This window comes from Ilyonectria robusta, assembly GCF_021365365.1.
Source record: "Ilyonectria robusta strain PMI_751 chromosome Unknown BGZ61scaffold_1, whole genome shotgun sequence".
Taxonomy (NCBI): domain Eukaryota; kingdom Fungi; phylum Ascomycota; class Sordariomycetes; order Hypocreales; family Nectriaceae; genus Ilyonectria; species Ilyonectria robusta.
In genome coordinates, this window is record NW_025764435.1 from 4,951,986 (window position 1) to 4,964,515 (window position 12,530).

The 12,530-nt window shown below is 50.0% G+C and overlaps 7 protein-coding genes across 7 annotated transcripts; 4 read left to right on the plus strand and 3 right to left on the minus strand.

The window, feature by feature from the left end:
- Nucleotides 1-172: 172 nt before the first annotated feature.
- On the plus strand, nt 173-756 carry BGZ61DRAFT_489311 (uncharacterized protein; the record flags this gene model as incomplete). Its single annotated transcript, XM_046250203.1, has 4 exons — nt 173-210; nt 266-339; nt 408-479; nt 530-756. The coding sequence occupies 4 exons, from the start codon at nt 173-175 to the stop codon at nt 754-756; spliced, it is 411 nt and encodes a 136-aa protein (XP_046113175.1).
- Nucleotides 757-1,552: 796 nt separating this feature from the next.
- BGZ61DRAFT_439980 (uncharacterized protein) lies at nt 1,553-2,388 on the minus strand. Its single transcript, XM_046244422.1, has one exon. The coding sequence runs from the start codon at nt 2,369-2,371 to the stop codon at nt 1,565-1,567; it is 807 nt and encodes a 268-aa protein (XP_046113176.1). The 5' UTR covers nt 2,372-2,388; the 3' UTR covers nt 1,553-1,564.
- Nucleotides 2,389-3,639: 1,251 nt separating this feature from the next.
- Nucleotides 3,640-5,597, plus strand: BGZ61DRAFT_439982 (uncharacterized protein). Its single transcript, XM_046244423.1, has 7 exons — nt 3,640-3,890; nt 3,946-4,029; nt 4,089-4,129; nt 4,209-4,372; nt 4,439-5,073; nt 5,135-5,266; nt 5,317-5,597. The coding sequence occupies exons 1-7, from the start codon at nt 3,744-3,746 to the stop codon at nt 5,446-5,448; spliced, it is 1,335 nt and encodes a 444-aa protein (XP_046113177.1). The 5' UTR covers nt 3,640-3,743; the 3' UTR covers nt 5,449-5,597.
- BGZ61DRAFT_439983 (uncharacterized protein) lies at nt 5,576-6,322 on the minus strand. The gene is made up of 2 exons (XM_046244424.1): nt 6,295-6,322; nt 5,576-6,243 (listed from the first exon to the last, which is right to left on the minus strand). The coding sequence occupies exon 2, from the start codon at nt 6,148-6,150 to the stop codon at nt 5,752-5,754; it is 399 nt and encodes a 132-aa protein (XP_046113178.1). The 5' UTR covers nt 6,151-6,243; nt 6,295-6,322; the 3' UTR covers nt 5,576-5,751.
- A 547-nt stretch (nt 6,323-6,869) lies between these two features.
- On the plus strand, nt 6,870-8,570 carry BGZ61DRAFT_338633 (endoplasmic reticulum mannosyl-oligosaccharide 1,2-alpha-mannosidase; the record flags this gene model as incomplete). The annotated part of the gene is made up of 2 exons (XM_046239150.1): nt 6,870-8,396; nt 8,448-8,570. 2 exons carry the CDS (start codon nt 6,870-6,872, stop codon nt 8,568-8,570), a joined length of 1,650 nt encoding a protein of 549 aa, XP_046113179.1.
- Nucleotides 8,571-9,020: 450 nt separating this feature from the next.
- BGZ61DRAFT_339273 (uncharacterized protein) lies at nt 9,021-9,956 on the plus strand (the record flags this gene model as incomplete). The annotated part of the gene is made up of 1 exon (XM_046239214.1): nt 9,021-9,956. One exon carries the CDS (start codon nt 9,021-9,023, stop codon nt 9,954-9,956), a length of 936 nt encoding a protein of 311 aa, XP_046113180.1.
- Nucleotides 9,957-10,135: 179 nt separating this feature from the next.
- On the minus strand, nt 10,136-11,573 carry BGZ61DRAFT_526370 (uncharacterized protein; the record flags this gene model as incomplete). The annotated part of the gene is made up of 6 exons (XM_046252942.1): nt 10,136-10,545; nt 10,620-10,781; nt 10,832-10,920; nt 11,013-11,218; nt 11,279-11,491; nt 11,544-11,573. The coding sequence occupies 6 exons, from the start codon at nt 11,571-11,573 to the stop codon at nt 10,136-10,138; spliced, it is 1,110 nt and encodes a 369-aa protein (XP_046113181.1).
- Nucleotides 11,574-12,530: the final 957 nt, after the last annotated feature.

Sequence of the window (12,530 nt, forward strand, 5' to 3'; positions counted from 1 at the left end):
GCACTGGCAACAATATATATGTAACAGAACTCAACTCTCCTGGTTCAATTCGCAAATTGTATCGACACCAACCTCCAAATCCTACTACACATTGCTTGCTCAATCACCGAGCGCCGATTAATCAAGGCTTATTGAACTGATATATCACTTTATCGTTTGCAAGGAAGACAAAATGGCCGAGACTGTTGCAGATCTTATTGCGGCCCACGAGTCTGTTCTCGCTGTGTTCATTATCACCGAAACGTTCCTAACCTGATGAGAGTAGACCCCAGGCGTTCGTACCGTTCCCAACCATCGCCGACGTGAACAAGGGATCCAAGCCTCGCCTTACCATCGTCGGTATGTGTCCCCGTCTGTCTTTTTTCCTCTTTGTCTGGAGACTCGCTCACCAACTGCGATACCGTCAGTGGCCTGTGTGGATCCTCGGTGTAGCGTTGACCGGTTTATCGATTTAAACCTCGGAGTGCCCAATGGTGAAAGTAAGTAAAGAAAGAGAGAGTCGCCCGCAGGAATACTAATCAGGAACCAGTGGTTATGGTCTCGCGCAATGCCGGTGGCAACATCCGCTTCGCGGTCCGGGACATTCTGCTTCTGGACGCGAGATTCGGAATCGATGAACTCGTCGTTGTTCATCATACGGATTGTGGCTCGACGATGTTTACGAACGATTGGATGCGCGACGCTGTCAAAGCGCGAGTAGGTGAGAGTCATTGGGACGAAATTGACCAGATCAACTGGGGTGCCAATATAGAGTAAGTATTAAATCTATTACGCCGAGGATCTGTTACGTGGAGAAAGTTTGCTAATATTTGGGTACAGCATGACGGACAGTGTTAAAGTTGACCTTGAGTGGCTTCGTGCCAACAAGGTTATCAGGGATGAGCTTAAGAACACGGCCAGGGGCTTCCTCTATGATATTAAGACTGGAAAGGCTGAGGAAATTAAGCTTGCTTAGTCGCTACGGTTTATAATGAACCGGAAGCAGCTTAGCAATATATTGATCTAGAGGGGAATTCTTTTAGTACTGGTTTCAATTATTGTAGTAAATTATGAAAGTGCTCTTGATCTGTTTCTAGGTTGAAAGTGCTGTAATTCTGCCATTCTAGCCTGCTGCATGCAATAGTAGCCTTTGCCTCTAGCAGCTGTAACACTTCTGGATCACTTCTTGCTTGCAACACACAAACCACTGAGATGTCGCAATCAAACAGCAAACCCAGATCCAGTAACAGATGTATGGGAAAATTCAACAGCTGTAGGTTCTAATCGGATCAAAAGGAAGCACTGCATTAATAGGTGCAGTTGTATAAGCCGAGATGCGAAATATGTACCTTGCGGCGTTGGACCAGGAAAGGAGTCACAAAGATCAATAGGTATGGGACCTTAAAGAAGCCATCTGGCTAGAGGGACTAATCACCCTCATAAAAATCAATCAGAATCACGGTGTAGAGGGCTGGCGGATGTCCTGGAGGTAGGGGGAAGCCATATTTCAATTGGTCTCTTTAGCTACGGTACTGTCACATCTAATTTCCTCAATATCTTTCTGTAGACAAAAGAAAAGCCTTATCTAAGCTTCATCCGCAAGCTCATCAATAGAGCTCATCACTCCATACAGATTCTTGGCACGCTGGGCATCCTCCACTAGCTTGTTGAACTCCTCAACTCCCGTGCCTTTCCCATCGTAACCCCACTCCATTCCGTAGTGCACAACGTTGCTGTCGAACGAGTAGCGTCCCCTGTCCCTGCACAAGCCGCAGAAGATCTCCCTGAACTCTTCCGCAAAATGGATGCGCGGAAACGCCTTGCAAATCTCCTTGAACTCCTCATCCGTCATGACCCCTTTCAGGTTCGGCAGGTCATCTGGCAGCCCAAGGAGGTGGAGGCTCGGGCCAAGGAGGTCGCCATGAATGCCGTAGTGGACAAGCGCGACTTCGGGCTCTTTCCAAGGCGCAAAGGCCTCCATCGTATGCAGAGCAATGGCATCCCACGCTATCTGCATGCGGCGGCCGTTTTTGCTCCAGTCACCATCTTTCTCTGGCGTGGTATCGATGAAGTCGCGAGCGAGGTTGGCGCCATCAACCTCGAAACGCCTTGTATTCGTCACAAGCTCCTTCGTTTTGGTCCAAGCGAGGTCGTGGAGGAGACAGCTGACGACGACAAGCTCGACGTCAAGCGCATCCCCCAGCTTGGCGAATTCGGGCATTTTCTTCTGGAGGAGGAGGCAAAAGGCTGCACTTCGCAGAACGTGATTCATGACTCCCGGGGTCGAATACTTCTTTGCATGTTGGTAGGAAGATAACACGAGGGGAGTCGTGGGGAACTTGATTCCCGTCAAAGGGAAAGAAGGGAAAGGGTTGACAGTTGACGAAGCCATGGTTGTTAGTGTCGATTTGAGATTAGAATATCTGAGTCAGTGACAGAAGATATGATGAGTGCGTGCGACTACTTACAACGATGGAATGGCAAGCGCCTCATATAGGAAAGTATCGGGTAGACGGATCTGACTAATTGATCAAGAGACATGGAGAGGATCTGTAATTGTGCCGTCTTAACACCCGAGATGCATCGGAGCTTACCTAGGTACTTACATATCATTGATTTGTGGCAGGATGCGCGCATGGCACTTGACCAGAGGTCAGTTTCTGAACTACTGTAGAACGGTTTCAGGTGAGAAGTACCTGCCCGCTGTCAGCAGCTACAGCGCCTTAATTAACCTTTCAGCGGCCTTAATAAGCTTCTAGCTGCTATAGTTATAGTTACTGGACGCTTAAGATACTGCGCTGCTGAAAGATTAGTCGGGGCGCTGTAGCTGCTGGAGGCTTACTAAAACAAGCCCTATGTAGCCTCTATAGCTACTCCTTGTAGCCCCCTGTAGCCAGCCCCTATAACATTTATAACTAGCCCTCTGTAGCCACTATAGCTACCTCCTGTAGCCAGCCCTTATAACCACTATAACCAGCCCCTTATAATTTTTAACAACTAACTCAGCGTCATACTGTCGTCTCTATATCCCCAAGTTTTCGATTACTTTTGCTGCCCAGAAGGGAAAAACTCGACTTTTAGCGGCCTCTCATATCTAATGTCTGAGTTAAGTTCTAATAACTCTGCGAATCTGGGCCTAAACACATTAAATCCATTTCTGTTTCTAAACATGTGTCCCGGTGGTTCAAACATAAGCCAGCGCTATAAGCTACAGCGGAAGGCCCCAGTTTGAGCTACCTTAGGGGAGGCTGAGCCCCCAGTAGGCACCCTGTCGAGATCAGAAGCCCCGAAAGTGGCCCAGAAAGGATCGAGATCTCTTGTTTCGGGCCCTGGTTTGACTCGCACACGCAGAACCGAACTTACAGTTCTCATCTGATGCTTTAGTAAAGTAGATTCCGCCAATTTAATTAGTATATTTCCTATTCGACCTGTCAACTTCATGGGTCTTCCTTGGGCAATAATTCTTGAACCAGTCGCTCGCGCAAGAGCCCATGCAGGTAGAGAAATCCGCCAACCAAGGTGCCTGACCACCACTGCACTGCCACGTGGATGCCTATGCCTTGCTGCCTGAATGCGACGGTGAACCGAAAAAGTGGATAAACCGCATGTTTACCATTACAACAGTTAAATCTCTAATCTTGCACTAAATTCTCCGATCTACAGCTTTCGGTTGTTCTGAGACTTGTGTTATCAACTAACAATTGCCTGACTTTCTCCATTTAACCGATTAGTGTATCAGAAAGTGTATCAGAAATCGTCCGGAAATGACTGCCAGACGGCCACCATTTTCAGTCGCCGGGGGTGTCAAGCCTTGGATACAAAAGTTCAATATCACTTCTTCAAAGGATACTTTTCTGAACCAGTTTGTTGGCACATCCGATGCAAGAATAGTTGAGATAAGCGAAGTATCTGTGAGAACAATTGGTTTCAGCTGTTCGAGGTAAACGTCTAACCTTCTCGCCGCAGGGTGGAGGCGACGCCACGTATGTCTCTACATCACTCGGCTCCAATCACGCCAAAGACTGGCCAGACCTCACCAAGTTCATTGAAGTATGCTGCCACTATAATGCATCTCTCTATATTTTACGGCTGTGCTAAACTCTTGACAGCTTCCCCAGTCCGGTAGACCTCGAGGCATTCTCAGATTAGCGTAAGACTTTGAGTCATTTATTTGAAGATACAGATGAGGGCAACAATGTTATAGATCTGTTAAATCCTAACGGTAATAGGATCATACCGTTCAATACCAAGGATGAAAACCTTCCACCATTGTCGTGGAATGGATTTCAGCAACACCTCGACCTTTTGCATCTACGGAAATCCTACTTGTACGATGAAAACATGCAGACCCCTCCCAGTTGGTTTGAGGTCCCCCTAGAAGGAGGTTTAAAAGGTAGAGCTAAAAAATGAAACACATTCTGCAAATACTGAAAGTCTCTGCTAATCGTGGCACTTGCAGGGTTCATGTTGAAGCCGGAGCGGTGGGACTCAAATCTTGCCAACTTCAGTCTCTCTGCTGCCTACTGTCCAGCTTCAAGGACGACGAATGTCGTAGCGCGTATGCTCCACAAAGCCGACGTGGAGCATCTTCTTCCGCGACTGCAGAAGCTTAGATCAATTGCTTGGCATCCTTTTCTCGTACCGCTCATTTTGATGGAACGACGAATGGAAGCAACTGCAAAGGAGCTGATATCCGTCAAAGACTCCCTTTACGCAGTGGAGAGGAGAATAGGAACTCACAAGAACTACCATGGCAGGAAGCATCACAAAAAGCTCCATTATCATGATTACGGTGACAAGGTCTGGGAGCAAAGAAACGAAGATGATATTGCATTCGAAACTGCTCCTGGTACTTTGACTTCCATCGTTTCTGAATGCGCCATGTTTGAAGCCAAGTGTCTTATCAATGAGGACATCCTCGATTGGCTTCATGGACTAAACGCGACTCTCTGCGAACCCGACATTAATGCGGAACTTTCGGCCGTATCAGCCGATTCGATCCGACTGAAGATCTCAACCATGAAAATGTGGTGTGGCAACAACCGAACTCGAAGTTCCTACCTTGCAAAGAGAGCAGAAGCGCAGATGCAAGCCGTCAGTGATTGGATTTCTGGGTCTCTGCCCAAGGACCGCAGCGTTCGCTAACGGAATATAGTGCTTCAACCTCATGGCCCAGCGTGATAATGCGCTGAATCTAAAAACGACCGAGGCAGCGATTCGTGATAGCTCCGATATGAGGGCAATCGCCTGGGTTACCCTTGCTTTCCTGCCAGCGACATTTGTGGCGGTATGATCTCCCAGCATTTCATCAGGCCTAACTTTACTGACTGATATAAGACTTTCTTCAGCACGTCCTTTTTCAGCTTTGGGCAAGACGGGCGCAGGGTTTCTGATTTAGTTTGGATATATTGTGTAGTTTCTCTTTTTTTTAACGATAAGCGTTCTTGCTGGTTGGGCTTGGTGGATTAGACGGGAGAGCAGGAACTAGATGTGGAGAGGTGGTGATGATTGAGAAGACAGGCACTTGTGTGCAGTTTGGTAATGCGGGGGAACTTGGCTCAGGAAGAGTCAGCGCAAACGCCAGTTTATATTCATAGCAATGTAGAAAAGAAACACCCAAAGTAGGAGATTGACCCGGATCCAGACCCAATCCGCGACCAGACGAAATTTCCCGTAACGTCAGAGCACTCTCCAAATCTAGAGCGTCGCATAGATCTTTCATCTGCCGGTGGCGATTGACCATATTTCGAGAAATCTCAATCAATTCTCCACTCATCCCCTCGTCCAAGTCAATCCCAAATAGCCATAACCACCAAGAATAACACTCGACACAAACCGAAACAGGCCTTTGCCAGGTACGCCCTCCTTCCAGCAAAGGTATCCGTCTGCGGCGCCAGCCACGACGAGCAGGCTCAAGATGGTATCTAGGGACCCGTGATCACCTCGGAAATAGAATGTGTAGATGGCGATGCCAAACATGGACATCCGAGAGCCGTAGGCGGCGAAGCACGTATGGGCCTCGCGGCACTTGGCGATGTGGTCTGGCAAGCCAAACTCCTGGATAGCACGTGCGGGTTTCCAGAACGGGAGCATTCCGCCAAAGGTGAAGGTGGTGGCAATGAAAAGAGGCGGGATGTGCCAGGGAGAGAAACGAGGAAGCGTGGTGGTCATGTTGAAGATGAGTGCAATTGACGGTGATGTCTTGGAACGGATGGCGTTTGGGAGGAAGAAGGCGGGGGCTTATGAGAGAGTGAACAAGTATGTCTAGTGTATGTAAGCCGGAATTGAGCCAGGGAGCCACCTATGCTGTCTCACCTGTAGCTTGAGTTCGTCTCATAATACCACGACGTTGTAGTCTGAGGCATTATCCGGGAGGAAATCCGCTATGTAATACGCCGATCAAACCGTGGACTCGTTCGTAGTGACATTTCTATTTCCATTGCCATTCCCCATGAATCCTTGCGACCCTTCGTTGGCTGGTTCTCCCCCAACGGCCGGAGGGATGCGTCACTCGGCCAAGCTTGCTGATCGCCATTCCAACACACCAACAAGCCAACAAGCCAACAAGCCACGGTTCAATAATGCTCCTCATCCGTTGGTTCCGGCCTCTAGCGCCCCGCTCGTGCTGACAGACTAATTTACACATGCAGGGGCGTTTCAGCTGCCGTGGCCGAAGATCCGGCATAAGCTTATGGTGTGAGCTTCCTACAACTTCATCCTTTCATGACGATGCAGCATTGTCGACGGGTCGCGCCTCATCAATGGCGCCGAATCTTCGTTTGAACAGGGGCACGCTGCTCCGGTCGGCGGCCGGCCTCTTTTGCTTCGTCTTCTTCGTCCACGTCTTTTGGCCGTCGTCGCGATTGGAGTCGGCCAGACTGGAACAGTACATGAACCATGAGCCCCCAACAGACGCCGGATACTCCAAAAGCAGCTTCGACTGGAGCAAGATCCAGTTCAAGTATCCTCCTCAGACGACGTCCGCATTCACACTGCCCAAGACGCGCGCAAAGTCGTTTCCCCGCATCCAGCACGCGTTTAGGGCGGAATCTAGCGCCGCCGCTTCAGCTCGCGAAGAGCGTCGCCAGGCGGTTCGCGATGTTTTCACCAAGGACTGGGCCAACTATCGCCAATACGCCTGGAAGAAGGATGCGCTCAATCCCATTTCCGCGACTCCTAAAGACCAGTTCTCGGGCTGGGCGGCGACACTGGTGGACTCTCTCGACACACTCTGGATCATGGGCATGAGGGAGGAATTCGACGAAGCAGTCTCTGCCGTCGTGCAAATCGACTTTGGACAATCCAGCTCCTTCAGAGTCAACATTTTTGAAACCACCATTCGGTACTTGGGCGGCCTGTTGTCCGCATATGACCTCAGCAAACGCGATGTCCTGCTCGCCAAGGCGGTTGAGCTCGGAGACATGCTCTACGCGGGCTTCAACACGCCAAATCGAATGCCTGTCGACTTTATCGATTTTCAGCAGGCCAAGTCGGGCGAAGGCTTGACGATTGAAGCTTGGGTCGTGTCTGCGTCTCCAGGATCTCTGTCAATGGAAATGGCACACCTCTCTCAATTGACAGGCGACATGAAGTACTACGATGCCATCACCGCCGTGATGCAAGTCTTCCACGAGCAGCAGAGACAGACAAGATTGCCGGGCCTGTGGCCCTTGTGGGTGTCGATGAGGAAGCCGGATGTCAGCTCCAGGGAGGAATTCACAATGGGTGGCGGCGCCGACTCTGCCCATGAGTATCTCCCCAAGATGTACGCCCTCCTCGGCGGTTGGGATCCCATGTACGAAACCATGACGCGGGAGTTTATGAAGGCTGCCGACGAGCACCTCTTTTTCCGGCCCATGCTTCCCGGCGAGCAAGACATTCTCATCTCGGGAAATGTCAACGTCGACGATCATGGAAACAAGTCCTTTGACCCCGAGAGCGAGCACTTGACATGTTTCATCGGCGGTACTATGGCTCTGGGCGGCCAGATTTTCGGACTGCGCAAAGACGTCGAGACGGGGACAAAGTTGGCCAGAGGTTGTGCGTATGCGTACAAAGCCTTCCCGTCAGGCATGATGCCCGAGAGGTTCAACACGATAGCCTGCGATCCTCCGCGCGCAGAAGTATGCAAGTGGAATGAAAGTATCTGGATCGATGAGCGCGCCAAGAGACCCGAGTGGAAAGCCCATATTCCCAAAGGCTTTACAACAGCCAAGGATCCGCGATATCTCTTGAGGCCCGAGGCCATCGAGAGTCTCTTTGTGAATTACCGCATCACGGGCGATGCGGAGCTCGTGGATATGGCCTGGGACATGTTCAAGGCAATTGCCAAAGGATCGGCGGTTGAGTTCGGCCACGCAGCCGTGAAGGATGTCACCTTGTCAGTGGAAGACCTCCCAAAGGAAGATTATATGGAAGTAAGTTGAGCTGTCTGATGCAAGTAATCGCACGTGCTAATCAGGCCGTAGAGTTTCTGGCTTGCCGAGACGCTGAAGTACTTCTATCTCATCTTCTCGCCTCCGGATCTAATAAGCCTCGACGATTATGTTCTAAACACGGAGGCACACCCGTTTAGAATGCCTGTACCTTGAAAATAGGTGGATAAAGATGGGTTTATGGATGGAGTTGGGTGGGTTTTGGGGCTGGACTGGGTTTCTTCAGCGTACATGTGTATAATTTCAAGATAATTCAGACATCCCACAGCCCCTGAGAAAGGAGCAAGCAAAGGCTCGATACACTTATCCGGGTGGGGGCTCTGAGGAATACCGTAATTTTTGACACATCTAGTCCTGCAATGTTGAGGAGTTAGCTTAGTTCACAGAGGAGAGCCACAATAACGGGTAAGACCTTTACCGTCATCGATCGGCACCAGAACCTTTACTTACATCGATGAAGCGCTGGTAGATGCCGGTATTCTGATATTTGAAAAATAATCTCAGCTATTTTCAATCCTTCCAAGTGAAAAAATAAACTGGATCCTTGCTCGGTCCCTATCCCATGCCCCAGCACAAGTTGTCCATACCACCAACAACACCTTCACCATGTCGGACAATAAGGTCAACCAACAATGCCGAACATATCTTTTCGGCCATCCGCTGCACCAATCCCTTGCGCCACTCCTGCACTCAACCATCTTCAAAAGCCTCAATGTTCCGTGGACGTATGAGCCCATCGATTCCATAGACAAGAACGATTTCCTCCCGAAGCTCAAAGCGGACGACTGCATTGGCTCTGCCGTCACAATGCCACACAAAGTGACTTGGATGAAGGAGTGCGATGAGGTGACTGAGGAGGGCCGGGCCATTGGGGCCATCAATACCATCTTCATCAGGCGGGACCTTGATAGTGGCGAGAAGAGGTATATCGGAACAAACACCGACTGCATTGGGATTCGCGAAGCATTTCTCAACAACTATCCGGACATTCTCTCAAAAAGTAAGGGCCACCCGGCTCTGGTAATTGGGGGTGGAGGAGCGGCTCGTAGTGCCATTTACGCACTCTACAAGTGGCTGGGAGCCTCTGAGATCTACCTCGTGAATCGCGACGAAGACGAGGTAGTCGGCATTGTCTCGTCATTTTCCGGTGTCGATGGAGGGCCAACTTTGACTCACATCTCAACAGTTCAACAGGCTGCACAGCTTAATGCCCCAGTACTTATTGTAGGAACAGTGCCAAATTTCCCTCCTCGCTCTGTGGGAGAAGTCACGGCCCGGAATATCACGCTTGAAATCCTGCGGAAAGAGTATAAGGGATATGTGCTGGAGATGTGCTATCATCCTGAAATAGTAACTGAGTTTTACAGTCTGTCTCAGCAAGAAGGCTGGGCGGTTTTGCCAGGTACAGAGGCCATGATATACCAAGGGATCGCTCAGGAGGTCCTTTGGATGGAACGACCGCTGGAGCAGATGCCATTCGAGGATGTCAGATCTGCTATCGCAGATGCGCTTTCAAGGAGATCATGCCAGGCCGAAAAATAAAATATAAAGGACATAGAGTAGAGCCTTATTGATTTGTTTCTTACCAACGTATGAAAACACTATCAGTTCAATTTTAAAAATCCACTTTCCGATGGAATACTCTCGTTTCGAAGTATGTTGTTTAATTATCGTATTACGTCGTTCTAAGTTATGTTACAGGTATATGCATCGTACAATCTTCATGCCATGACTGATGTTTCTATCCCCATCGGCTTCCTGGGGCCGGCTGGATATTCCACAGAGTCTCCATTGGAGAGCGTCTCAACCGAGATCCGAATCTCTTCCGTCTTCATAACCCTTCCTGACTTCAAATCATTTAGCTGAACTTCACTGCCAGCATCATCTTTGAAGACACCCCCCTTGGTCTGCGTACCAGTTCGCCAGTATGCGCCGGATCCTTGGGTGTGCGTTGCTTTCGATCGGTTCGTTCTGGATCGAGCGTCGGTCGAGGTGCCTCGGTAGCCGGACTTGTAATCGCTGCTGTTGATGCTGGAGTTGATAATATGGGCCAGTTTTCGGAGCAATGGTCGTAAAGCTGTGAGCGCCACAAGTATGATCGATACGCAGAGTTCGGATGTAGCCCAGAGATCTGTTCCAGCGTTCAAAGTAAGTATCGTGCGGCTTCAAGGAACATTGTAGTGAGGAGTCGTGCAAGTGATTTACAGTTGGAAAAGGCACCATTTCCCGAGGTAACCATATTAGTGAATCGCCCAATGCTTATGGCGATAGTAATCACACCCAGGCCTAAAATCACTGCAAGACCAATCTTCTCCCTACGTCTTGGGAGCTTCAAGTCTCGGATTAGTGGGAAAGGAAAAGCGACGTCTGTTCTGTTAGTATGCCCGGTCAAGGTGCTTTGAGGGGTAATGACATACTCAGGACCTCAGTGGTAAAATTGAGAGACCAGTGGATTCGCATCATTATCAATGAATTATATGCGCTGCAAACACCACGCTCGGGTGACCTAAAGGAAGGTGGAGAGTCAGTACAAGGGATTTGGCAGGAGATTCGACAACGAATGGCCGCGTGGACATAGAAATCTCAGAAATCTCTCACCAGTTCGAAGCAATATCAGCTCCGCACCAAAGTGTCGCATCGAAGAATGTAACGAGACAACTCGCGACCGTGATGCCGGTAAGAGTGTATAAGGCAATTCGCATCGTGGGCTGGGTGGGTGGGACCAGCGCGTAGTAGAAGGCGATGATGCTGAACTTGGGAAAGTACATGCCGGTATCGAAGAAGTAATTGACAGCAAATCGAATCTATTGATGTCAGCGACGATTCTTGAGCAAAAACAGCGGGGAAGGATTGTGATTAACTACCTTGAGCATTCGAACACCCGGGTCAACAAAGTTGAACATGGCATTGGCCTTGTAAGCCAACGTGTCGCAGATGACCAGCCCCAAAGCAGAGCAGACAGCGATCAAAAGCCATGCGTCCGACCAGTATATCCTGTCTTTGTTCATGTACAGCCGAACATACAGACGAGCAGCCACCAAGATGATGGCCAAGGATAGCAGGACCCATTCTCCAGCCTGAGCGAGCGTTAGGTGGAGTCTGGAGGATTGCCTCGACAGGAACACTCACGATTACCGCGGTGGGCGACATGCTTGACATGCTGGCGAAACACCCCAAATGGAGGAAAAAGAAAGGCGAAATCTGCACAGAGGCTGACACCAAGGGGTCAGCGGGAACAACATGTTTTCAAGCTCGGAACGCAGCTACGGCTGCACTCAACACGGCACATTCCCCTGTCAAATGGCGACGGCTTCGGAACGAACGAGTCATGGAATCGGCGTAGGTGCCACCACCAGAACCACTAACAAAGCCACAGACAAGGTTGATCAGCCGCTACTCAACTGAAGGTACCCGAGAAACCCGCGCCGAATGTAAATTATGTGAGTCGGAGCGTAGCTTGGCGCATGCCATTATCCCGTAACGGGAGAGGCGGTCTCTCCCAATTCTCCTAGAAAGGCCTGATCGCTCAATGCGCCGTAACTTATCACTCCCCCTACTCTTCTCAATGAGGGAAAAAGAGGACAAGGTACAGATCCCCCTCTTCACATCGACAAGGAAGCAATCCTGCCAAGGCGAGGTCTAAGAGCGGGGGTGGAGCTTCGATAGCTAGACGAGGGTCCCCTTAACTAGGCCCTTGGCGCTCTGATACTCCACCCCCAGCTTCTTGTAATGGTTGGACCACGACGTGATCCGAGTGGTCAAGTTCCGTGAAGACGTGCGGTCATGGTTATCTCCCAGCCGTACTAATCATGCCGATGCGACATGTTAGCGGTTGGTAATCTCTTCCGACTTCCCGATCGCCTTCAACTTAAACGTAGCTACCGGCAGCATCCGAGTTGTCCAGCATTGGTCAGCGCTAGAACCCTTGCTGTGGCTCATCTGTGCACCGGTCACCTGAGCCAATGGCCTTGGCGATTTAACAAGAGGCATTTGCAGGAGGGAGTCGAACCACGTGGAGCCAGGGGACGCGATAAGGGTGGCAAAAGAGGAAGCCATTTTGAGAGATTGTCAGATCTCCGACAAACGCCCGAGATAAGGTTGAGTAGACGAATGCAG